The sequence below is a fragment of the Ornithorhynchus anatinus genome, chromosome 19, assembly GCF_004115215.2.
Source record: "Ornithorhynchus anatinus isolate Pmale09 chromosome 19, mOrnAna1.pri.v4, whole genome shotgun sequence".
Taxonomy (NCBI): Eukaryota; Metazoa; Chordata; class Mammalia; order Monotremata; family Ornithorhynchidae; genus Ornithorhynchus; species Ornithorhynchus anatinus.
The window spans coordinates 3,475,547-3,500,172 of record NC_041746.1 but is presented as its reverse complement, the minus strand read 5'-3'; the positions used below and the strand labels follow the sequence as shown (position 1 = coordinate 3,500,172).

The window sequence follows — 24,626 nt, the reverse complement described above, 5'->3', positions numbered from 1 at the left end:
GTAGGAAGGGGCGAGGTGACGGACGGCCTCGAAGCCTAGAGTGAGGAGTTTTTGTTTGGAGCGGAGGTCGATGGGCAACCGCCGGAGGTGTTTAAGAAGGGGAGTGACAGGCCCAGATCGTTTCTGCGGGAAGATGAGCCGGGCGGCGGAGTGAAGAATAGACCGGAGCGGGGCGAGAGAGGAGGAAGGGAGATCGGAGAGAAGGCTGACACGGTAGTCTAGCCGGGATATAACGAGAGCCTGTAGCAGTAAGGTAGCCGTTTGGGTGGAGAGGAAAGGGCGGATCTTGGCAAGTGAAGTGACCTGCCCAAGGTCACACAGCGGGCAAGTGGTGGAGCCGGGATTAGAGCCCAGGTCCTTCTGACTCCTAGGCCCATGCTCTACCCACTAGGCCATGCTGCCTTTCTGGGTTCCAGGTCCACAGGGTGTATATGTGTGTGTTTAGGGGGAGGTCACCTTCCTCACAGGGGCAGCACCCCAACCCGCCAAGCAGTTTGGGGATTTTGATATTAAAATATCCGGGGCTTGGGCTCAGCTGTCAGCCTTCCACAGACTCAGGGTCATCAGAGGGGTCTCATACTGCGCTTGAGCTAGGCAGCTCCCTTTTCTAGCCCCTCCCTCACAAGGGGGTATAAATGACATTTTAGCTATGTATGTTCAGGATCGTGTCTCAAAAAAAAAAAAAAAAGCAAGTCGGTTCGGTTGACGGGGCCTTTTACACAGTTTTGAAAGAATCAAGGCAAACTTTAACAGTCACTTTTCATTTGCAGAAAATATATTTTCTGGGAATCTATCAGTGTTTATTTTTGAGGCTGACAATTGGGGTGAAATTCAAGGATAAAAACCAACCAACCAAAAAACCCGATTTGGCTGGGATCAAATTGTTGGCACCCGTTGAGAATTCTTTCCAGAGTTTCCGAGTTTATTCAGCCGATTTGCTGTTCTAGTAAGGTACCGTCAGCTACCTTCGGGTAGCTCACTTTGTGGAAGATCAGATGGATCTGAGGCCTCATCAGGGCAACTGAGCGAAGGGCTGGGGTTATCTTCTCCTCGGTGCTTTAGTAACTTTGTAGTGACAACCAGCTCCTTACTTACCAGAGCGATTCCTGGTTCAGTCTCTCTCTCTTTCTCTCCCCCCCTTCTTCCACAGTCCCCAACTTGCTGCTCTGGAGGTCCACCCCTTAATTCCTTAAGAATAACAAAATAATTTCAATCTGACTATAATATACCTCCCCACTTGCTGTTTTCAAGCTACACCCAGGTTTCGACTTTTAAAAAAACTGCCAAAAATTATTTAAAAGCGATTAAACCCATATGGTTGATCAGGATCGATTCATTACACTGACTCATTCTCTGGGTTGCATTTTAAGGTTTCAGAGGCTCAGCAGCATCTTCGGGCTGGGCCATTCTCCGGGAGTTCAAGCCAAGTGACAAACATATCCATTTTTAAAAAAAACACACACACAAAAAAGCGTATATGCTTAGAAAATCCCCTAAATGTCATCTCACTTTGTTCCTTCCCCTCCTCCAGATGCCACGCTGCCCGTGAAAAGCCACTCCACCTCCCACCAGCTGGCTCCACCTCCCTTCCAGGCCAGCTGGTGAGTCTTCCGGGCTGGGAGTTACAACCCCCTGACCCTACTCCAGCTGTCCTATTCCCGATCCCCTGGGACAGGAGCCCTTCCCCAGCCCCCCCTCCGTACTTCTCAGCTCTTAAATCTCTTTCCCTTCTGTGGCCTTTTGGCCCGAGTGCTCCCAAGAGTAGGGATTTCCCCCGCCCCACCTCCTCTGCGGGGCAGGAGAGGCTGCTGGGATTTTCGACGTTCATCCAAGAGGAAAGGGCGGAGGGCATCGGGGACCGTGCCTTGTGGGCACTGCAGATGCAGAGAGGGAAGAGAACTCAAATCGGCCCTCTCCCTCCTGCTCGTAAGGAACGAGAGACGAGGAGGAAGGCGAAAGAGAAAACAGCGCCAAGCACCGCGATCGTCAAACGTGACGGCACGACTGGGGACGGATCCGTAATTTCATTATTTCTATTCGTGTCCGTCTCCCCCTCTAGATCGAGAGCTCATCGCGGGAGCGGAACGTGTCTACCGACTCTATTCTACTGTCCTCTGCCAAACACTTCGGAGAGTGCTCTGCCCACGGTAAGCGCTCGATAAATGCCATTGATGGCCTTTGTGTGTACCCAGGGTGTCCAGGGATGTGAGTTCCTCCCTGGCCTTTTCAGTCACATTTGGCCCTCCCAGGTGAATTGCACTGTCGGCGTAGCCTTCGAATACCAAGGCCGACCTCACAATGGGGCCCCAGCTGATGTTCTTCATTCCTCTCCCGTCAGCCTCCTTGCGGAGCCCCGCTCTCTCTTCTCCCGCCTATCCGCTCCCTGCCCGGCCCACCTCACCCCCTCCCGTCCGACAGACCGGTACCCTCCCCCAGATGCCCGGCCCCCGGCGAGCCGGGCCGGGCCGGGCCCCGACCCGCTACCTGAGACCGTAGGACCTGCACCTCCTCGGCCAGGTCCTGCCTCTCCCTGAAGAGCTGATTCTGCTTGTTCAGGAGCTGCACCAGTTGCTGGGCCGTGGCCTGGCAGTGCTTGTCCAGCTGGTTCAGCCTGTGGAGAGACACACCTCGGGGTGAGTCGCGTCCCCCGAACCGACGAGACCGCCTCCCCGCCCTCCGCCCGTCCTGACGTGGCGACCACCAGACGGCGGCCGTGGGGGTCGCCGTCGCTCCTCACCGCACCCCGCCGGCCCCCGGCCCCTCGGGTCTCCGCCGTGCCCGGCCTGACCTCCAGAGCGTCAGGAGGCAGAGCGGGCGCTACGGTGAGGCTTGGGGGTGGCGAGGCCCGGCAGCGGAGGGATTGCTGTTGCTGTTACTGCTGCCGCCGGGCCCTCTCCGGTCAGTGCTGGTCCGCTCCCTGGCCCGAGGGGATTGTTAGCCCGGAGCCTGGAACCACCGGCTGGGGAGTCGGAGAGACCTTGGGGCTCCCAGCCAGGACTTTGCCCGAGCAAAGGGGAGAAGGGGGACAGCAAGGTGTTGGAGGGGTGAGTGTGTGTGTTGGCGGGGGGGCCGGGACAAGGAAGGCCACGACTACCGCCTCCTTCCCCATTCCAGCCATCAGTCGATTGCTCATTGGTAGTTATTAAAGCACTCACTATGTGCAGAGCACTGGACTTGAGCGCTTGGGAGAGTACAGTAAAAGAGTTAATACACACGACCCTTGCCCTCAAGGAGCTTACAGTTAAGTTGGAGAGACTGAAGTCCGCATGCCTGCCCCCAGTCAGGCCCCCTGCTCGCCCCCGACCGCTCGAGGAGACACACGGAGGGAGGGATCGGCCCAGAGCGGGACGGGGGTTAGCCGGGGAGAGGGATCAGCCGACGAGGTTCCCGGTTCCACCCTGCGACCCGCCTGACCCTTGAAGGCCCTTGGCTAGGAGATGGCGATTCCAGCCAACGCCAATCAACCAGACCGAGAAAGGGAAACCTTTCCAGGCAAACACGAATGGGTCAAGTCTTGTGGAGGCGGGGGTGGAGAAAGCGAGCCCCAGTATTATGGAATTAGCTCTGACGACAACTGAATAAGAAGGCAAGAACAAAGGGAAAGACGCTACACTGAACTCTGGGTTTCCCATTATTACTCATTCAGGAAATCACCAGCTCCAGGACCATTGACCAGATGTCTTCGAAGACCCGCCATTCTGCTGATGGGTTTAACCTTTCCAGACCTGTACATTTAAACTACGACTCTTCTCCGGGAATGGGAGCCTCTTCCCGTTTCAACCGGCCATTCCGCATTCCCTTCTCTATCGCCGGTCCAAATGAAGATGTGAAATGAAATGGAAGGGGGAACGGTTCATTTCTTGGAATTCTGGAAAGGCAAAAGCTTTTCATTCTAAATTCCGGGTGATGGGATCCCACCTCCTGAGGTGCAAAGTGGGAAAAGGGGTGGGGCTTTCGGGGGGGGGGTTTCCAGCCGCTGGGGTGGGGCTAGTAACAGATACAAATGGGGAGAAGTTATGTAATAAAGGGGATTTGAGAGAGAGAAGGAGATAGAAAGCGACAACTAGAGGAGAGAGGGAAAAAGATAGGGCAAAACAGCTGAGCGAGGAAGAGACCAGACCCTCCTTTGGCAACATCTCTGCCTCGACCCCCTACCCCAGCGCTGGCCTTCTTCGCCGGGGCGGGGGTGACGGGGGCGGGGAGCGGCTCTGCTGCCGCAGCCTCGGGGCTTGCTCCCCTCCCCTGGGGAGACGACCAGCAGCAGTCGCTGCAGGAGGAAAAGGGTTTGGGGTGCGGCTGCTGGTTGACCGGCTCTTCCTCCCCCGTTGCCGCCTCCGACCAGCCTGTGGGGACGTCACCGCAGCAACTGCAGGGTTGCAGTTTCATGAAGCCGCTGCGGCAGCTGCGGCGGCAACTGCAGCAGCTGGGGATTCTCTCCCTTGTGGGAGAGGGGACGACAAACCCCGCTTCAATGAAGGCTGTTGTTCCCGAGTCAATTCCTCTCGGGCGGAGATGGCACCGGCGTGTCCCGTGATTCCTCCTGCCAGGAAGGCCCAGGGCAGCCCTTCTCCGGTGCGGGGCCGGGGGAAGGAGACCAGAATCGGCTTCGGCACAGAGAGCACACTGCTTGCTCGGTGGGGTTGCCTCCCCCAAGAAACCGTGGCCTAAGGAGCCGGGGGGCAGAAGACTCAGAGAAAACACGGCAGAGGCATTTTGAGTTTTAGCAAGGGACACCACCTGCTGCATACTAACTGTGGGATGCGTAAAGCGTCCACTACAGGCCAAGCGCCGGGATAGATCAAGGATAATCAGGTGGGACCCAGTCCCCATCCCCCACGGGGCTCACAGTCTGGGAAGGAGAGAGAACAGATATCCAATTTCCGTTTTACAGATGAGGAAACGGGCACGATAAGCTCTGCAGATAGTAAGCGCTCAATAAATACCACTGCCGGTGATAATGACGGTGCTCTGGGGGCCACGAGTGGGGATGATGAATCCGCTGTCGATCAGTGGTATTTATTGAGCGCTTACTGTGTGTGGAGCACTTGGGAGAGTACAACAGAGTTGGCAAACACATTCTCTGCCCACGAGGAGCTTACACCACTCTAGAGAGGGAGACAAAATAAAATAAATTATAGATATGCACATTAGTGCTGTGAAGCTGAGGGTCGGGAGACAAGCAGCGGGGCCTAGTGAATAGAGCACAGGCCTGGGAGTCGGAAAGGCCCACGTCCTAACCCCAGTTCTGCCTCAAGCCTGCTGGGTGACCCTGGGTGAGTCACTTCACTTCTCTGGTCCTCAGTCACCTCAATTGTAAAATAGGGATTAAGAGTGTGAGCCCCATGTGGGACAGGGACCGTGTCTAACCTGCTTAGCTTGTATCCACCCCAGTGCTTAGAACACTGCCTGGCACAAAATAACCGCTTCACAAATTCCAACTGAAAAAAGAAATCAAGTGCTTATAGGGGGGCAGATCCATTTTTTTCAAGGGCCACAGTGTCGTCCGAACCTTTTAACCCTGCTCGCCGGCCGAAGGTCTTGGGGGATGGCGGAGACTCGCAGGACCCGAGACCCCCAAGTTGATAACCTCCCCGCTCTCACTGCCCCCGTCCCCGCCACCCTCACCCCTCGGGTCTCAGGAGGTCCGAGCACCAGGTGATCCTCTAACCTTCCAAGGCCGAGCTGTCGATAGGGAAAGCTTCTGGGGACACGGGGCTGCAGCGGCCGCCTCTCCCGGCTGACCCTGGTCGAAGAACCCCATCTGCTGGTTGCCACGGAAACTGAAGACGGCCGGTTGAGCCGAGCGGAATGACTCCGGACGGAAATCCAAAGCCAGAGGAATTCCGCTAAGGCCGAGAAATCGTACGGGAGGAGAAGGACCCTCCCGGAGGCAGAAGGATGAAGATTCTGTCGTTGCCCAACACTGCCAGATCGAAGGCCCGGGGTGGAGCAAAATGATTAGACCTACTTCAGAGGTACTTTGGCTTTCCGCGTGATTAAGCTGTGTGGGAGAGAGGCTTATGAAAGAAGCACATAATAAGCGCTAACAGATACCATATTAAAAAAATCAAGTGCTTAACGGGGGGCAGATGTAAATCCGCACACATACCCGGAAAGATAAGTGCCCTCTCGATCAGATATTCTTACCGTTTGCCACAAGATTCAAATTGAAAAGACTCTTTACCCGAGAAGGTGGGGAAACTCAAAATCACCCCCCAAACCGCACCTGTCTATTTGAAGCGGGGACGACCTATAACTTGTAAATGTGTGACGCGGCCCAAGAATCATATTGGAATCTCGACGACCCCTGGTCGGATGGGAAATGTGTCTCCAGCCAGCGCAACGACAAGTCCACCACCACCCGCTGGGAGCGGATGGAGAGAAGTGGCCAGACCCCCTGACTGCAGTGCGACCCATCTAAAATTTCACAGTGCACCCGACTGCGTGTGCAGACGCCAAGGTGGGTGTCCACCAGCGCGGCTGCCGGGACGTGCGCTCACGGTCGCCTGACGATCGAGCGATCATTTGATCGACCGCATTTATTGAGCGCTTACTGTGTGCCGAGCACTGTACGGAGCACTTGGGGGAGTACGATGTAACACGATAACGGACACGTTCCCCGCCCTCAGCGAGGTTACAGCCAAGAGGAGTTGGTAGGATGAGTAGGTAGGTTTCAAGCTTTAGAGTAGAAGGACTGCAGGTTAAGGGGTTCTCCCCACCCCGATTTTTGTCATTTCACCATTTCCAGAGACTTCCGCCTCCCAGCGTGGCTCCCTGAAGGATGGATTCCGAGGCACCCGGTTTGGTCAACCGCAGGAGCGATGGATGGGCGGATGAGAGATCGACAAACCCAGCCTCACGCTGACTCCGTCCTGTGGCACTTGCTAAGCACCTACTATGTGCTAAACGCTGTACTAGACGCAGGGGTAGATGGGACATAGCCCCTGTAACACTTAGGGCTCACAGTCTAAGGAAGAGGGAGAGCAGGGATTGAAAGGGTCTGAGCAAGTCACTTCACCTCTCTGGGCCTCCCAGCGGGTAAGTGGCAGAGGCGGGATTAGAACCCAGCTCCTCTGACGCCCAGGCCTGAGCTCTCTCCCTTCCCCCCGACCTCCGGCGGGCTGAGTGTGCTCACTTCCAGCTCCCTCCAGCCTCGCGGCCACAGGGGTGTGGCGTCCCTCCGGCCCCCAGGAGGGCCCTCTGGCCACCTACTCCTCCACGGGTCAGTGATTTACACTACATTCGAAATCCTTCCCCAAGCCCCCGCACCCCCCTACCTGCCTCGCAGGCCATCGGACCGATCTGATGGGAGAGAATTCTTTGTCCCCCTCTTGCTACCCCTCTTTTTCTGCTTTCGGAAGCAGCGTGGCCCCGGACCTGGAAGTCAGAAGGAACTGGGTTCTGATCCTGGCTCTGCCGCTTGTCTGCTGTGTGACGTTGGGCAAGTCTCTTCACTCCTCTTATCCTCAGTTCCCTCTTGTGTAAAATGGGGATTAAGACTGTGAGTCCCATGCGGGACAGGGACCCTGTCCCACCTGATTAGCTTGTATAGATCCCAGCGGCTAGAACGATGCTCGACATTGTTCTTATTGAATATTATCATAAATGTTATTAGTAGTATTATCGTTTCCTCTAATTCCTCGAGCCTTTGCACACGGCGCCGGCGAGAGACGGCACAGAATGATCGGTAGATGAATTCAACATGGGGACGGCGAGATTTTCTTACTCCGTCGGCCCCATCTGAGCTCTTTCCTTCAGAAACACTTTGCCTCTAAAAAGCAACTCCCGGCGTGAGCCTCATAAGAAGCGACATGTAACAGACAGTGCCTCTGGTTCTTGGGCACACAGCACGAAATTAAAAGAGAATTTTTATTTTTTTTTAACTTCTTTTCCTCAATGGCATGTGTATAATATACTCGAGGACTAAACTGACATCAGGGCATTTAAAGCAAGAGAAGAGAGAAGATGCGGCGGTGGGGGGGCGAAGACAGAAAGGGGGAGAGAAGTCAGTGAGGGAGGGAAAGAGAGAGAGGAAATATGTTGATTAAAAACAGTAACTTCTGTTAATCTACATTTTTCAGACCCTGTCATAGTTTTTAAAATGTGAAGAAATATGTTGCAGTTTAATTGCACCATTTCAGTAATTCTACAGCTTCCAGTGATGTAGACCAGCCAACTTCAGCAACGGTTCCCCTCTTTATTAAGGTGTGGGTTTCTCTAAAGGCAGAAATATTAATGTGCTGATCAGGTTTGGTGTGGGCTTCGCTCCCTGACTTAAAGAGCAGAAACAGTAGAATCGTAGCCTGGCTGGGGAATAGTCCTCCCTGAAAGTGGATTCAGTAGAAAACCACAATTCCTAGCAGATCAGCCCGGTTGAAAAACAGCAAACGCGTTGGAGAAATCCAGATTGCGGCTTTTTCTGAGAAAGGATCATTTTTTGGCTAAAGCACAAGGGAGGAGAATAGTGAAATAACATTTTGTTTGGATTTTTCTGGGGGACACTTACCGCCCCCGACCCCCGCAGGAGAAATGGCAGCAATTTACCATCTCCACACCGCGTGCAGCAGCAAAAAAGTTTTTTGCGTGTGACCTAAGCTGGCTAATTCTGTGGCACTCTACTCCCCTGAGCGCTTAGTACCGTGCTCTGCACATAGTAAGCACTCAATAAATACGACTGATTGATAAGTGGAGGAGCAGGGATTAGAACCCGGGTCCTTCTGACTCCAAGACCTGTGCTCCATCCATTAGGACACGTGGCTTCTTCTTTTCATCACACCTTAAGGCTCCCCCCACATTCTAGTAGTGAGGGCCAGTGAGGGTTCAGTCTCAGCACCCCCACTCTCAAGTTCCTCACCGGACAGGTTTCCCAAAAGAGAGGGATCGTTCTCTCCTGAACGCTCAGTTCATTGCTCTGCACATGGTAAGCCCTCAAAAGATGGCAGTACTTAACTGACTGACTGCCCACCTAGCATCCCCAGGGCTGGACAGGCCCAAACCGGGTCTGAAGGGGCCTGTCAGGTTAGAACACAGTCAGTCAATCGTATTTTTTGAGTGCTTACTGCCTGCCAGAACACTGTTCTGAGCACCTGAGAGAGTACGTTGTAATAATAAACGGATACATTCCCTGCCCACGACAAGCTTACAGTGTAGAACTTACACAGCCTACAAGCGGGTAGCTCCGCCATACTGCGGAGCCGGGGTGGAACGGAAGCGCCGTGGGTCCACTTGCCAACTGGCCTAAAGTTAAACGGAGCAACCGAAACCGGCAGCTTTTATAAACTGTAATGAAAACAGAGTTTAATGAAAACTGGACCTGGAGAAGGAATAGCCAAAGGTCCCGGATCTATTTCCCCCAGCTAAGGCCTCGGCCTCTCCCTCTCTCTCTCCTTTCCTCCCCCTCCCCGCTTCCCTCTCTCCTTAGCTAAGGGGGCAGAGTTCCTATTCTGTCCTTGTACCAAGGGCCTAGTGCCACCAAGCTTTACTACTAGTCGTGACGGCGTTCATTAATCCCCAAAGAAAGTGATCTATTCATATTTGATGCCACGTTTCCACAGTCGGTCTCAGAAACCTTGCTTTGGGTGCCACACCAGCAGCCCAGAGGTGAAGTGATAGCTGTCATTTCCCGGGGGGTTTATGGCGAATTCCGTCACCGTTCTATCTGCCGGGCCACCTAGTCTCAAATAATAATAATAATCATGATGATGGCACTTGTTAAGCAATGACTATGTGCCAAGCACTGTTCTAAGCCCTGGGGCAGATACAAGTTAATCAGGTTAGACACAGTCCCTGTTCCACATGGGGCTCACACTCTTGATCCCTGTTTTACAGCTGAGGTAACTGAGGCCGAGAGAAGCGAAGTGACTTGCCCAAGGTCACCCAGCAGACGTGTGGCAGAGGCGGGATTAGAACCCCCGGGAAGGACTCACTGAACACGTCCCTCTCAGCGGTCACGACGCCGGATGGAGAGGTAGGTGCCGGTCCGTGACAATATCCGCTTTTCCGGGTCGAGTAATTTTGGGAGGGAAAGAGGCTGCTGAGGAATCAACAGACGACAGACCACAAGAAGCCAACAACCAGCAAAGGCTTCTCTTTTGGCTCCGGTGGCTATTTGGGATGGAAACTCCTCTTGCCTCAACGCTGAGGATGGCCGTCTGATGCGGGGATGTTGATAATTCTAATCGTGGTATTTGTTAAGCGCTTACTATGTGCCAGGCACTGTACTAAGCGGTGGGGTGGATACAAGCAGATGGGGCTGGACGCAGACCCAGTCCCACGTGGGACTCAGAGTCTCAATCCCCGTTTTCCAAATGAGGTAACCGAGGCCCAGAGAAGTGAAGCGACTTGCCCAAGGTCACGCAGCAGACATGGGGCAGAGCCGGGATTGGAACCCATGACCTTCTGACTCCCAGGCCCGCTCCCTATCCACTAGGCCCTGCTCCTGAATCCTCGGGGCCCCGAGGCTCGAAACCTAGACGGCGAGCCCGAAGGCAGGCGACAGACCCTCAGAGCCCCCACAGGTTCTAGGCGATACGTGGTGGGAGGGAAGGACGGTGAGAGCTCAGCTGGGCGCTTCGCACACAGTAAGTGCCCAACCAAGCCAACGAATCTCCGATGGCCTAGATCGGCGCTGCCCCAGTTCATCTCGTATCTACTCTAGCGCTTAATACGGCGCCGGGCCGGGAGGAAGCGTTTAGCGGACGCCGCTCTCGTCGTCCCTATCATCGGGGCGAGAGGCCGGGGAGAGAGGGATGGGGCCCGACGGGCGAGAGATCTGGGAGCAGCGGACACCCACGGGCTCGTTCGTCGGTCCAAAAGTTCGGCGTCAAAGCCGCCAAGTACCCAGGCCGTTAAAGGAAGGACCGGGGATAATGGCAGAAACTGAAGCAGCTCCCGCCTCGGGGCCAACAGCCTCTCCAGCAGCGGTAAGGCTGTTATCGGCTTCGCCGTACCATTTGTTCCATTACACAATCTCCTGAAGCCTTTTACGGAGAGCTCAAACAACTGCCTGTACCAACACGACACATGGCTTTCCATCCCGACTCTTTGCTGCTCCAGACGCTCCAACCATCTTTCTTTAAGATGCCATATGGTTGGCAGAAGCCTGTAGTTATAGCAGCACATCTGCTTCTGCCTTCCTTCTCCTTTCCATGTCCCCCCCCTCGCCACCCCAGTGTGTCTCCTCCCCCCCCCCCACCCGAAAGAAAGAGAAAGGGATGGGGGGGAAGGGAAGCAAGATCTTTCTTAAACATCGTAACCGATTAAAGCTCAATTAAAGGGGAGAAGGGGAATTATTCGGCGCGAGATCATTCTTATATGACTGCGGTGATCTGTTTGCCAATCCACCCTCTAGAAAGGAACGGAGGGAGGGAGACCGGAGAGGGCCCTCGGAGGCAATACCGTTATTTTAAAGGGAGGGAAACGCCTTCTCTTTCAGGCATCGCCTCTCTCGCCGAAGGGAGAGGGGCAGATTTTTCCGAGGGGTGTTTTTTGTCAGGGGTAGACGGACAGGCGGCCCGAGTAGCCGGATCCCACTCGAATGGGCTTTGTTAGCCAGACTAGCGAGGCTGTATGCTAATGGTTTCGCCGGCGTATGCAGACGCACTGCTTTTTTGGGTCTGATGAGCAAAGATTATTGAAACAGTTGAAATCCTGGTTGTACTGGCATGTAAGCAACCAGGCTGCCTTTCTGGACTCCAGCCTCTGCTAAGACAGGCTGCAAAATATACATTCTGCTCACCCTGTTTCCTGATGACTTAATTCTGACCATTTGCAACTTTTCTACACAATGGCAACAGAAGACGGTATTTTCTGGCCAGCGTTAACAGGCCGACGCCAGATCGGGCTTCGCCCCCGCCCCCCCCCCCCCAAAGGGAAACAACAAAAATCCCATCCCTAAATGGCCGGAGCCTTTTACGGAGCTAAGATGGGTCAGGGAGAAGACACCTCACTGGGCCAGAGAAGACGGGGGGAGGCAGAGTAATATGCAGATGCACTAGTTGGAGCTCTGCAGGCACTCCTTGATGGAATTCTCACAATTGCTGGAGCAAACGGATTCGGGAGGATTCCGAGGTCTAGCAGCCAAATAAGGGTGGGCAGATATAAGGCTGCACTTTCCCGGATCTAGCCACGTACAGAAATGCAGGGTGCGAATAGGACCGATTCAAGGGACCTGATGGGAGATGAGCTCTTGCTATTTTTTATGGCATTTGTTAAGCGCTTATTTGGTGCCAGGCACTGTACTAAGTGCGGGGGTAGATACAAGCTAATCAAGAGGCCGCGTCCCATATGAGGGTCCCAGTCTTAACCCCCATTTTAGAGTTGAGGTACCTGAGGTGCAGAGAAGTGAAGTGACTTGCCCGAGGTCACAGACAGCAGAAAAGTGGCGGGGCAGGATTAGAACCCAGGACCTTCTAACCCCCAAGCCTGTGTTCTATCCACTAGTCGACGCTGCTTCTCGATGAGATGGTATAGGAAACCACTTTGGAAGTAAAAATGCTTAGCTAAATCTAAGACATCAGTATCGCTACTGTCATTAATGAATGTTGACACTTTAAAGGCTTGCCTAAATCACAGCTGCTCAAAGGCAGGCAGGACCTCCTTACTTTCTAATTTCCCATACTCCTTTTTCCTATACCACCCCCACATACCCAAATTTATGCTTTTCAAAATCTAAGAGAAGCAAGCTCAACATTACGTTTGACCGGTCAAATGTCTACTAGTCAAAAGACTCGCGGACCACGGGGGCAGGTCTCGTTTTGGAAAATAATCCAGCTTTTGTGCTCCGGAAGCAATGAGAAGGCACCCACCCGGAGAGCACGCAGTGGAAAATCCAGCTGCCCCACAGTTGTGGAAATGAGTACGCTGATACCCGTCCACTAAAATGACCAGATCATTGTTCTTTGTGAGCTATCCAGTGATGATGGACTTCCAGATCTGTCCAGGCTTTGAGCCGAGAGCTCTGTTGACTGTAACCTGCCACGATCTTGAAGACGCGAATGACTAAAATCATATATTTCACTAGCAACTTCCATTCCCCCTTTTACTAAAAATAGATTTTGCTTCGGATCTATGGCGTCAGCCACCAAATATTGGGACGTGTGGTGCTTTGCTTCAAGCTCCTCAATCAATCAATCGATGGTATTTATTGAATGCTTACTGTGTGTGGAGCACTGTAAGGAATGCTTGAGAGAGTACAAATAGAACAGGGTCTGTAGACACATTCCCCGCCTACAATGAGCTTACAGTCCGGGCAGGACTTGGGCCCCCAGATCATCTGAGAGTCAATTGTACTTGAAATGTTTTTAGTACCACGGCTGCTGATTTCCCGGAGCATGAAATTTGGGAGGGAAAGAGAGAGGGCCGGGAGTGAGAGGAGATAGGGGAGAGGGGGAGACAAAATAAGCACGAGAAGAAGCGTGGCCTAGTGGATGGAGCGAGGGCCTGGGAGTCAGAAGGACCTGGGTTCTAATCCCAGCTCCGCCACTTTTCTGCTGTGTGACCTCGGGCAAGTCGCTTCACTTCTCTGGGCCTCAGTTCCCTCATCTGTAAAATGGGGATTAAAACTGTGAGCCCCAGGTGGGACATGGACTGTGTCCAACCTGATTACCTTGTATCTACCCCCGGACTTAGTACAGTGCCTAGCAAGCACTTAAGAGATACCATCAAAAAAAAAAAAACGGGGAAGGAGGAGAAAGGGAAAAAAACTGAAGAGGGAGAGGGTATTCATCCATTCAGTCGTATTTATTGAGCACTCCTTGTGTGCAGATCACTGAACTAAGCGCTTGGGAGAGTACAATAGAACAATAAACAGATCCGATCCCTGCTCTCGGTGAGCTTACAGTCTAGCGATGGAGAGAGAGGCGGAGAAAGAGACAGATCCGGAACCCAACCCCTTTATCACCCAAGGGTCCCTGGTCAGTAAGTTAAGGTCTTCTTGAGGTTACCTTCGCTCTGACATAGCTTATGTATTTCACACCTAAACTGTAAGCTTACTATGGGCAGGAGTCATGTCCCCTAATTCTCCCAATTGGTTAGTACTGGACTCTGCCCTTAGTAAGCGCTCAATAAGTGCCATTGATTGATATCTTACAGGCTTTACTCCAGAAAGGCTGTTTATGTCAGCCCGGGCAGAACCAGCCATTCTGCAAATCTCTTGATTCCGGTCAAGTGTCTTCCACACGCTTGACTGGCAGTATTGGGGAGAAGCTTAAGTCAAGATTTTGCTCCTGAATGAAATTTGTTTGTATTTCACAAAAGGGGATCATTTTCTAATTTAAAGACTTTCATTCTGCTACTCTTTTTCAGTGCGTTAGTCATTTAGAAGGAGCTTTGGGTGGTTATATTAAAACAATCTATGGTCTATGGCCTCTGGTCTCTAACACAGTTGAGTCTGGCTGAACTCACTCTGATAAACCAGAGCCTCATCCTGTACTGAGATTACTGAAGGAGAGTAATGCTTTCATACGTAAGCAAATGCACTAATACGAATATGTACACTCAGGTTTACGCACACCCGCAAATACGTTACCAGACCATACGCTAACCAAATTTAGTCACTAATTACTTGGAACTTGAATTTCCCAATATCGAAAGGGCCAGCAATCTCCCATACATATAGGCACAGACACATACGCAATTAGGTCACCAAAACACACGCTAACAAAACTTGGTCGCTGAATACTTGGAACCTGAATTTCCCATTTCTGAAACGGTCAGAAGTTTCCCACCAAAAGAATAACTTTGCAGTGAAAATGAAATGTCCTATTTAGACTGTGAGCCTTAAGTGGGACAGAGACTGTGCCTAATGTATCCACCCCAGTGCTCAGAACAGTGCTTGACATATGAGTGCTTAAAAAAATATGATAATAATAGTAATGATAGTAGCAATAAATAATAATGATGACGATGATGACGACGACGATGATGAATGGCCCAGAGAAGGCTTGAATATAAAAATAATTTGCAAGGGATGTCAGAACATTCGGAGGTTGCTTTTGAAACAGTAAACCAAAGACCTGTGAGCTGTCATCACCTTGTGGATCTCTTGGCGCCACAACAGACCCGATTTGCTCAGTCTCTTCAAAGGAAGCGGCTTTGTTGAAAAGCAGCTTGGCGTAATGGAAAGAGCACAGGTCTGGGAGTCAGGGGGTCATGGTTTCTAATAGCGACTCTGCAACTTGTCCGCTGCATGGCCTTAGGCGAGTCACTTCACTTCTCTGTGCCACGGTTCCCTCCTCTGTAAAATGGGATTAAGACTTGGAGCCCTCTTTGGGACAGGGACCGTGTCCAACCCGATATGCTTATACCCGGCCCAGCGCTTAGTACAGTGCCCGGCATAGTAAGCGCTTAACAAATACCATCATTATTATTATTTCTCCTGCTAAACCTATCTTTGATGATGACGATGATGATGATGCTTCCAGCTCCCTTAACAGTGGCAGAATCACACAGCCATGAGGAGGCCAAGTGAACAGATCCGGCCCCTTTATGAAGTTAACCACGCTGCGCCGGTCAGACATTTAAATTCCAGACTCCAAATTTGATCCAGTCTATCTCATTTCGGTGAGTCAACCCATCGGTGGTATTTACTGAGTGGTCCGTCTGTCCAGATCACTGTAGTAAGTGCTTCCGGTGAGCAGCAGAGCTGAGTGGTGACCCTGCCCACGCTGGACAAGCTCACCAGGGCCCCAGAGGTGACCCCGAGGCCTGGAGGCCCTGCAGGAGCTTGGTCAAGCTACCACTCCTGTCTGGGGGACACCCTAAAAATGTCCTGGTTTTTTTAATGGTATTTGTTAAGCACTCACTATGTGCCAGGCACTGTTCTAAGGGCTGGGGTAGGTACAAGCTAATCAGATTGGACACAGTCCGTGTCCCACGCGGGGCTCACAGTCTTCATCCCCATTTTACAGGTGAGATAACCGAGGCCCAGAGAAATGATGTGACTTGCCCAAGGTCACAGAGCAGGCAAGTGGTGGAACCTGGGACTGGAACCCAGGTCCTTCTGACTCTCAGGCCTGTGCTCTATCCATTAGGACACGATGTTTCGCTAAATGGTTGAGGGAACGTGGTCTAGTGGCTAGAGCACAGGCCTGGGACTCAGACGGCCTGGGTTCCACTCCCGGCTCTGCCAATTGCTTGCTCTGGGACCCTAGGTGAGTCGCTTCATTTCTCTGTGCCTCAGTTTCCTCTACTGTAAAATGGGGATCATATACCTCTTCGCCTCCCTACTTACACTGTGAGCTCTGCGCAGGACAGGGACTCTGTCTGACCTAACTAGTACCTACCCCAGTATTTAGAACAGTAGTTGACACATAGTGAGCGCTAAACAAATGCCATAAAAAAAAACAACAACTTCGGCTGACCTTCCTACTTAAGGAGGAGCAGCACGGCTTATCGAAAAGAACCCCAGCCTGCGAGTCAGAGGACCTTCGTTCTAATCCCGGTTCTACGACCGGCCTGCTCCGTCACCCTGAACGAGTCACTTAACTTCTCTGTGCCTCCGTTGCCTCATCTGAAAATGAGGATTTAATATCTGTATTCCCACCTAGCTAGACTGTAAGCCCCATGAGGGACGGGGACTGCGTCTGATGACGTCGTATCTACTGTTACGGCGTTTGACACATAGTAAACGCTTGAGAAAATAATCTCACCGTGTTGTACGGTGCTCTCCCTATCGCTTAGTAGAGTGCTCTGCACACAGTAAGCTCTCATTAAATACCACTGATTGCTATGTTATTATTGTTATTATTTTTACCGCTTCCCCGTGAGGACTGGAAGAGATTACGTGGGAGCGGCATCGGGCGGCATTCAGTTTAAATCATTTCCTCAAGCTTCTTGAGGGTGCTTGCCTTGCCTATTTCTGTTTACCTTTAATCAGTTAATAGGAAGAACCCAGACCCCCAACTAGATAAACGCCGGCAAGTGTCTGTGAAAAAATGAACTCAATTTTCCATCCCCACTAACGGTCAGCCAGTATCCGCGTGAACTCTCCCCGTCAACAGCGGAAATACGGAGCTCGCCAAACCTGAATGATAGCAGGAGACGGTCGTTGGATTGAAAACAGGAAAGGCTTTTTACCTCGAATGCCCACTTCGCTGCTGACGATGATGCTAAAAACTAGCCGAATGAATGAGTGAGCGAATGAATCAATTAATGGCGCGGCATAAAGGATCTTTATCATCATATTAAGAGGCACTTGCCTCTCCCTTTCACGGGATTTCTTGTTTACTGTTCTACCTTCCGTCCTACACACCTCACAGGGTGCTAGGCGGATTAGTCGGTGAAGGCTTTGAGATTTTCTAATGAGAGGTGTTATGTAAATACACAGTATTATTTTGTCTTTATTCCAGCAATTCTGGGTTTGAAGCGGTTTAGCGTGGGTAAATGTGTTTAATCATATGTATCGATTTCATTTCCTTAGTCGGTGATTCCTACGTAGCCTGAAAAAATTACCTGGAAGCCAGACGCCCTCACGATCTAAAACAATGAGCCCCATCGTCCTTTCGACTTGTTTAAACACGTAACCGTTCGATCGGCCTCGGGCAGGTCACTTTAGTTCTCTGTGCCGCCGTTCCCTCAACTGGGAAACGGGGATGAAGACGGTGAGCCCCACGTGGGCCGGGCTGTGTCCAACCTCGTATCCACTCCAGTGCTCAGTACAGCGTTTGACACACAGGAAACGCTTACGGGTACGACGATTATGACCTCACGTCAATCGATCGATCCGTCGACCAGGAGAGTGCTGGGCAACTGGTGAGCACTTAACCGGCCTGACAGTTATTAAGCCTCTGGCGGCCTCCCGGGGCCCTGCTGACTCTGCTTCTCTCCCAGGGGCTCTTGGTCGGCGCTCGGCCGACAGCCCACGGGGAAGTTCACTGAGAGGGAGCAGGTTGGGCTGTGGGAGAAGCAGCCTGGCGTACCGAATAGAGCACAGGCCTGGGAGTCGGAATCCTGGCTCCCCCACTCATCTGCTGCGTGATATTGGACAAGTCACTTCACTTCTCTGGGCCTCAGTTACCTCATCCGTATAATGGGGACTGCGACTGTGAGCCCCACGTGGGATGAGGACTGTGTCCAACCCGATTTGCTTGTATCCACCCCAGTGCTTAGCAGAGTGCCCGGCACACGGTAAGCGCTCAACGGATACCACAGTTATTATTATTATTATTAAGAGGGAACCGAGGCCCAAGGTCACACACAGCAGACGAGTGGCGGAGCCGGGATCGGAACCTAGGTCCTTCAGATTGAAGGCCCGGGCTCCAGCCACTAGGCCGTGCTGCCTCCAGCGTGGCCTACTTAAACTTTTGAGATCGAAAAGGAGCTCTGTGAGCAAGCGGAGGCTCGGGCAGCCCCCTCCTCTCGCGGAGGGCCACAGAGGAGCATCGCCGGGATCAGAGGGGCCACCGAGCTCGGAGCGCGGGACTACGGCTAGTATGCCATTCCAAGAACTTGCCGTATCCCGTCTGGATTACTGCATCAGCCTCCTCGCTGACCTCCCTGCCTCCGGTCTCCCCCCACTCCCGTCTTCACTCTGCTGCTCGGATCATTCTTCTACAAAAACGTTCAATCCTCAACTCCCCACTCCTCAGAAGCCTCCGGTGGTGGTCCCTCCGCCTCCGCATCCTAAAGGAACTCCTCACCGCCGGCTTTCAAGCGCCCCATCAGCTCTCCACCTGCCCTCTGAACCTCGATCTCACCTATCTCGCCTCCGACCATCCACCCTTCGGCCCGGAACCCCCTCCTCCGTCACAGACGTCGGACGCGCCGGCCGTGGGAAACCGTCCGGCCGAGGGATCGGGGGACCGCCCGTGGACCTCGTGCACTTGGTCTTCGATCAACCTTACATCTGACTGCATTTTAGAAAAATGATCCGTGTAGTTGTATTTTGACAGCTCTCTTTACAGCAGTAAAACAAAATGTGTGCATCGCAAATGGCAAGGATTCAAATTTCAGCTATGTTTATCCAAAATAGCACTGAACTGCTTCTGTACTTATGCTATACTGCCTACAGCTTTACGGAAGGGGAGACAGATGGGATGAATTTAGCAGGGAAACAGCTGTGGCTTGAAGAAGAGACAAGCAAAAGTTTTGCTGTCGGGCTCCGTTACGTAGCAAGGTACCAGTGAAACGTGTGTCCGCGAGGCAGCCAAAAGAAAGCGCTTTCCATTCGACTAGGTGATAATTACCTCTTCGAGACAGCCGACGGCGTACTGGGCCGCAGCCGAGAGGCGCGACGGTGAAGCGATTCTGCACAAGGGACCACGTCTTGTTGGCGATCCCGGCTTCCCCTCGGGGTGAAGGGATCCGGAGGCCGCTGACCCCGGAGAGATGTCTGCTGGCTGACTTGGGGCAAGTCACTTTACTTCTCTGTGCCTCAGTTCCCTCATCCGTAAAATGGGGATTGCGACTGTGAGCCCCACACAGGGCAGGGAATGCGTCCAACCTGATTTGCTTGCTTGGCACGTAGTGAGCGCTTAACAAATACTAAAATGATTATTATTCATCCCACAGCTTAGTACAGTGCCTGGCGCATAGTAAGCCCTTAAGAAATACCACACGTATCATTATTATTATTATTATGATGACCCATCGGCCTGGGCTCCGGAGGGCAGAGTGGGAAGACTGAAGAGTCAGAGTCGGTCAATCGTATTTATTGAGCGCCTACTGTGTGCAGAGCACTGGACTGCTATGAAAAGTGCGGCGTTGCCCAGATCTTTTGCACAAAGCCAGGATGAGGGTCGGGCTGCGTCTGAGCCCTTTCCCGACTGCCTCTTAGCTCCACCTTCGCTTGGGAGAAGGGATTTTAGCCTCCAAACAGCACAGGAAGAATCTGGGGTGTTCACCCTATCGGAGTCTGACTACTTCCTCCAAAGGAGGCAGGGAATGGGTCTGCTAATACTGTTGTAGGGTACTCTTCCAAATGCTTAGTACAGTGCTCTTTTAATAATAATAATAATGATAAGTGTGGTATTGGTTAAGCGCTTACTATGTGCAGAGCACTGTTCTAAGCACTGGGGTAGACACAGAGTAGTCAGGTCGTCCCACATGAGGCGCACGGTTGATCCCCATTTTACAGATGAGGTAACTGAGGCACAGAGAAGTGAAGGGACTCGCCCACGGTCACAAAGCTGACACGTGGCAGAGCCGGGATTCAAACCCATGACCTCTGACTCCCAAGCCCGGGCTCTTTCCACTGAGCCACGCTGCTTCTCCCTCCTTCCCTCCCTTACTATGTACTACTTTTACATAGTAAGCGCCCATCAAATACCGAGGATTGACTGATTGATCTAACCACAGCTTTTTGACATTAGCCCTCTTTTTAGGTAAAATCTTTCGTCTGGTTGCCAGAAACGGGGTGAGTCAATCAGTCGATCGTATTTATTGAGCACTTACTGAGTGCGGAGCACTGTACGAAGCTCTTGGGTGAGCACGATAGAAGAGACATATTCCCGGTCCGTAACAAGCTTACAGCCTAGAGGGGACCGAAAAATTTTCCCTTGCCACTGCTGCCCTCATAAGTGATGAATGTTGCAGGTAACCTACTGGTTTAAATAGTGGAAGTTAAAAAAAAAAGAAATCATGCCCAAACAAATGACTATTACGCGCAACTTTAGTACCAAAGTGGACCCTACGGTAAGATCTGGAAACAGAGGAGCCAAGACTTCTATAAACATTTCTACCACACACGTAATCGTGACCCTCGGAGATGAGGGTAGATTGCATAAACGGCGATATAAATTCACATCACGTTCCACTTGTGGATGTCACTACGCCCCGCCCATACCGATGGCATTATGGTTTCCGTAGTAACCGGAGAAACAAAAAGTAGAAAGACTAAAAATGCACAAAAGGCAAATAAAAGAAGATAAAGATGTGCCATAAACACAGTATGCGATGCTATTCGGTTCAACAGAATTTGCTTTCGCACATCACTTGGGTGAGGCAATATATCTAGAAAAGCAAAATGTTCCGAGCCAGATAAAAGCGCCCCAAATTAAAGCTGCCTCAGTCCCTGTTTGACTCTCCAAGTGGTTTTCACCTGACTTTCTCCCGTCCCAGGAAATGAGATTGATGTCTTTGAGGAAGAACAGGGCCGGCTTACGTTCAAGGAGACCGTCTGAGGTATCGCTGCCGTATCCAGTGCTCTGTACACGGTAAGCGCTCAATAAATGCGATAGATTGATCAACTGATGTGTAGAGGAGCAGCGTGGCCTAGCAGATACAGCTCGGGCCTCACAGGAGGACCTGGGTTCTATCCCAGCTCCGCCGCTTGTCTGCTGTGTGAACTTGGACAAACTGCTTAAATCCACTGTGCCCCCATTTCCTCATCTGTAAAATGGGGATTAAATCCTACTCCCTCCTACTTAGACCGGGTGAGCCCCACGTGGGGCAGGGACTTATTATCTTCTATCAGATCCAGCGCTTAGTACATACAGTGCGTGGAATGTAGTAAGCGTTTCACAAGTGCCAATAAAAAAAAAATCACCTATAAAAAGCACCTGCCTTGCCACGGGAAATGAGAGTGATTTCATGTGTGAAGTGTGTATTCCATGCAGAAAATATTTCTGCACTGTTCCATGGAAAATGTACGTGAGGGTGCCTGTGTGGAATTCACTTCTGTCACTGAGAAAACGTCCCCAACCTCTAGGGTAGAACAAGGTAGTCGTTCAGCAACCCGTCAGCCGTACTTCCCAACGGCTGCGGTGAAGAAGTGGAGGGGTCCCGTTGAGATGGCAGGAAATGGTACTCTCCCAAGTGCTCAGTACAGTGCTCTGCACACAGTAAACGCTCAGTAAATACGACCGACTGATCGACTGATCAGATCGGTGCTTGGAAATGATAGGCAGTCAATGACGGTCATTTTACACGCTTTCGTATCTCCCTTTTCAGACAGGGTGCACTTGCAACTGAAGGCGGTTGTGTGCTTTCAACCGAAAGTATATCATCGTCTGAATATTTGGGATGCAGTCTAACCCGAGGGTGACTTGGCAGAATGAAGACTGGATTGAATCAGACATCTTCTTCTCAAACACTAATGGAAAAGTATACAGGTCGAAAGGGAGTCTATCGAGTGCTATAACGATTTTATCATCAAAGATTTTTTGAGCCCCGGTACAGTGGCGGTTTATACTTTTTCCCCGAATCTAAGGAATTCTGAACGGCGAACGGGTCAAATTCAGGTAACGCCCATCGACAACTCCCCTTCCGTTTGCTTCATTTTTGGTTTGTTGTCTTCACGTGGCAATTACGAGTGGATCCGCGTGCTTAAAGTTCAGCTTTCTATGCTGTATCCCTGCGCTATTTCAGTGCATAAAATAAGATGTTCACAAAGACCAACCCGAGACCGATACTCTACAGCAGTTTAACAGCAAATTTCTACTTTGGGTATATAACAATAATTGGGATCTTTCTACTGGCCTTACATAAACTCAGATTAGTAGTAAAATCTAACTACCGGTCCATTTGGCAGACCCCTGTTCTTCGAGCAGTTGCGAATTTGTTCCGACCGTGCTTTTCATTTCCTGGTGCTCAGGGCCCAGGAAAGCGGGGGGCGGGAAGCCGTGGGCCGAGAACCCAGGGGTCGCCGCAGGGGAACGACGTGACGAGGAAAGGCCAACAAGACAGGACATCCAAAATGGGAAATCCCAATGCCGATCTTTCGTTCTCATTTCAGCCCACCCGGGAAGGTTCAACAGCGATCGGATAACCGGCAGTTCAGAATGGGGCCTTCAGGGGTCATCCTGTCCAACCCTTTTATAATTATTATTATCAATATTATATTTATTCATATAATTATATTAATAATACTAGTGGTATTTGTTAAGCGCTTACTACGTGCCAAGCACTGTACTGAGCGCCGGGGTAGATCCCGCATTCTAAGTAGGAGGGAGAAGAGGTATAAAATGCCTATTTTACAGAGGAAGGAATGGAAGCACAGAGAAGTTAAGTGACTTGCCCAAGGTCACACAGGTGACCAGTGGTGGGGCTGGGATCAGAACCCAGGTTCTAAGACTTTCAGGCCCAGGCTCATTCCACTAGACCACCCTGTCCTTTTTCTTTGACCCCAATATTAAGTGTCCTGCTTAACCGCACTAGGAAGGGAATTCTTCCTGACATTTAAATTGAGCCTTGAATCATTATTTTTGGTTATCAATCAAGGGTATTTATTGAGCGCTTACTGTGTGCAGAGTACTGTATTAAGTGCTTGGGAGAGTACAAGAGAGTTAGTAGACCTGTTCTTGGGAGAGTACAATATAACAATAAACAGACATATTCCCTGCCTGCGACGAGAGACGCGTTAACAAAAATGAAGAAATGATGGATATGGACATAAGTGCTGTGGGGCTGGGAAGGGGGATGAAGAAAGGGAGAAAGTCAGGGTGACGCAAAAGGGAGTGCAAGAAAAGGAAAAGAAGGCTAAGTGAGGGGAAGACTCACACTTACCTGTTTCAAAAGGAAAACACATTTTGGGGAAAGAGGGGGAAATGAGCTCGGTCCTGGGTGTAAAAAGTTTCGTTTGCCTCTCCCAGTAAGCTCCTTGGAAGCTCTTTGTGGGCAGGGAAAGAGCTTTATTTGGTATTTCCCAAACACCCAGGCCATTGGGTTCTCAGGAAATATTACTACTCCCAATAGGAGCAAAGGTGGTCCAACAGAACTCAGATCGTAGGCTCTGATGGCTTAAGCCACGAAAGAAAGACAGCCCGGGCTTGGGAGTCAGAGGTTGTCGGTTCTACCCCCGGCTCCGCCACTTGTCAGCTATGAGACTTTGGGCCAGTCACTGCATTTCTCTGCACCTCAGTTCCCTCATCTGGAAAATGAGGAAGAAGACTGTGAGCTCCACGTGGGACAACCTGATTACCTTGGATCACCCCAGCGCTTAGAACGGTGCTTGGCACATAATAAGCGCTTAACAAATATCATCATTATTACGACAGAGAGATCGCCACGTCCACACAGCCAACAGTTCCGCTATATTTCTCACCCCCTAACAAGGGCACCTCTGAACAGTTAAGTCTAATAAATTTACTACCTCAACTTCATTCGCTCGTGCATTTTTCCATGTTGGATACACTGTTCCTCTAAGTCTTCGTTTCTTTTCTGCAGCTTTTCCAGTTTGTCATGCATGTACTCGTTTTCCTGATTAAGTTGAAGGATTCCAGATCTGGATATGTGAAAACATAGCGATAATGGTTGTTATTAGCTTCGGGATGCTTTTTTTTTTGGAAAAGTCTAAACGTGAACACAAATTCGGTTCTTACATACCCTGTTACAAGCATCAACTCATCAATCTATCCTCCTTTCTTCCTTCCCATCCGTAATTATTTTAGTACCTTTCACCTCCGGGGATGATGATGATGGTATTTGTTAAGCGCCTACTATGTGGCCAGCACTGTTCTGAGCGCTGGGGTAGTTACAAGGTACACGTGTTGTCCCACGGTGGGACTCACAGTCTTAATCCCCATTTTTACAGATGAGGTAACTGAGGCACAGAGAAGTTAAGTGACTTACCCAAAGTCACACAGCCGACAAGTGGCAGAGCCGGGATTAGAACCCACGATCTCGGACTCCCAAGCCCGGGCTCTCTGCACTGAGCCACGCTGCTTCTGGGGAATTTGAGGTCCCCGAGG

The 24,626-nt window shown here is 51.3% G+C and overlaps 1 protein-coding gene and 2 long non-coding RNA genes across 5 annotated transcripts in view; 2 read left to right on the top strand and 1 right to left on the bottom strand.

The window, feature by feature from the left end:
- Positions 1-24,626, bottom strand: part of SDCCAG8 (SHH signaling and ciliogenesis regulator SDCCAG8) — a 135,929-nt gene that overhangs the window by 6,384 nt on the left and 104,919 nt on the right. Inside the window, 2 exon segments of the mRNA XM_029047025.2 lie at positions 2,485-2,611; positions 24,029-24,160. Of these exon segments, the coding sequence (XP_028902858.1) occupies positions 2,485-2,611; positions 24,029-24,160 (259 nt within the window).
- On the top strand, positions 1,125-3,837 carry LOC114805654. Its single transcript, XR_003753644.1, has 3 exons — positions 1,125-1,601; positions 2,060-2,633; positions 3,647-3,837. It is a non-coding gene; the product is annotated as an uncharacterized LOC114805654 (long non-coding RNA).
- On the top strand, positions 9,853-22,113 carry LOC103171295. Of its 3 annotated transcripts, none has more exons than XR_486716.3 (3): positions 9,853-9,967; positions 21,058-21,152; positions 21,889-22,113. It is a non-coding gene; the product is annotated as an uncharacterized LOC103171295 (long non-coding RNA). The 3 variants fall into 3 exon arrangements; XR_003753646.2 differs by lacking the exon at positions 9,853-9,967 and adding an exon at positions 20,436-20,935; XR_005661146.1 differs by lacking the exon at positions 9,853-9,967 and having other exon boundaries at positions 20,436-21,152.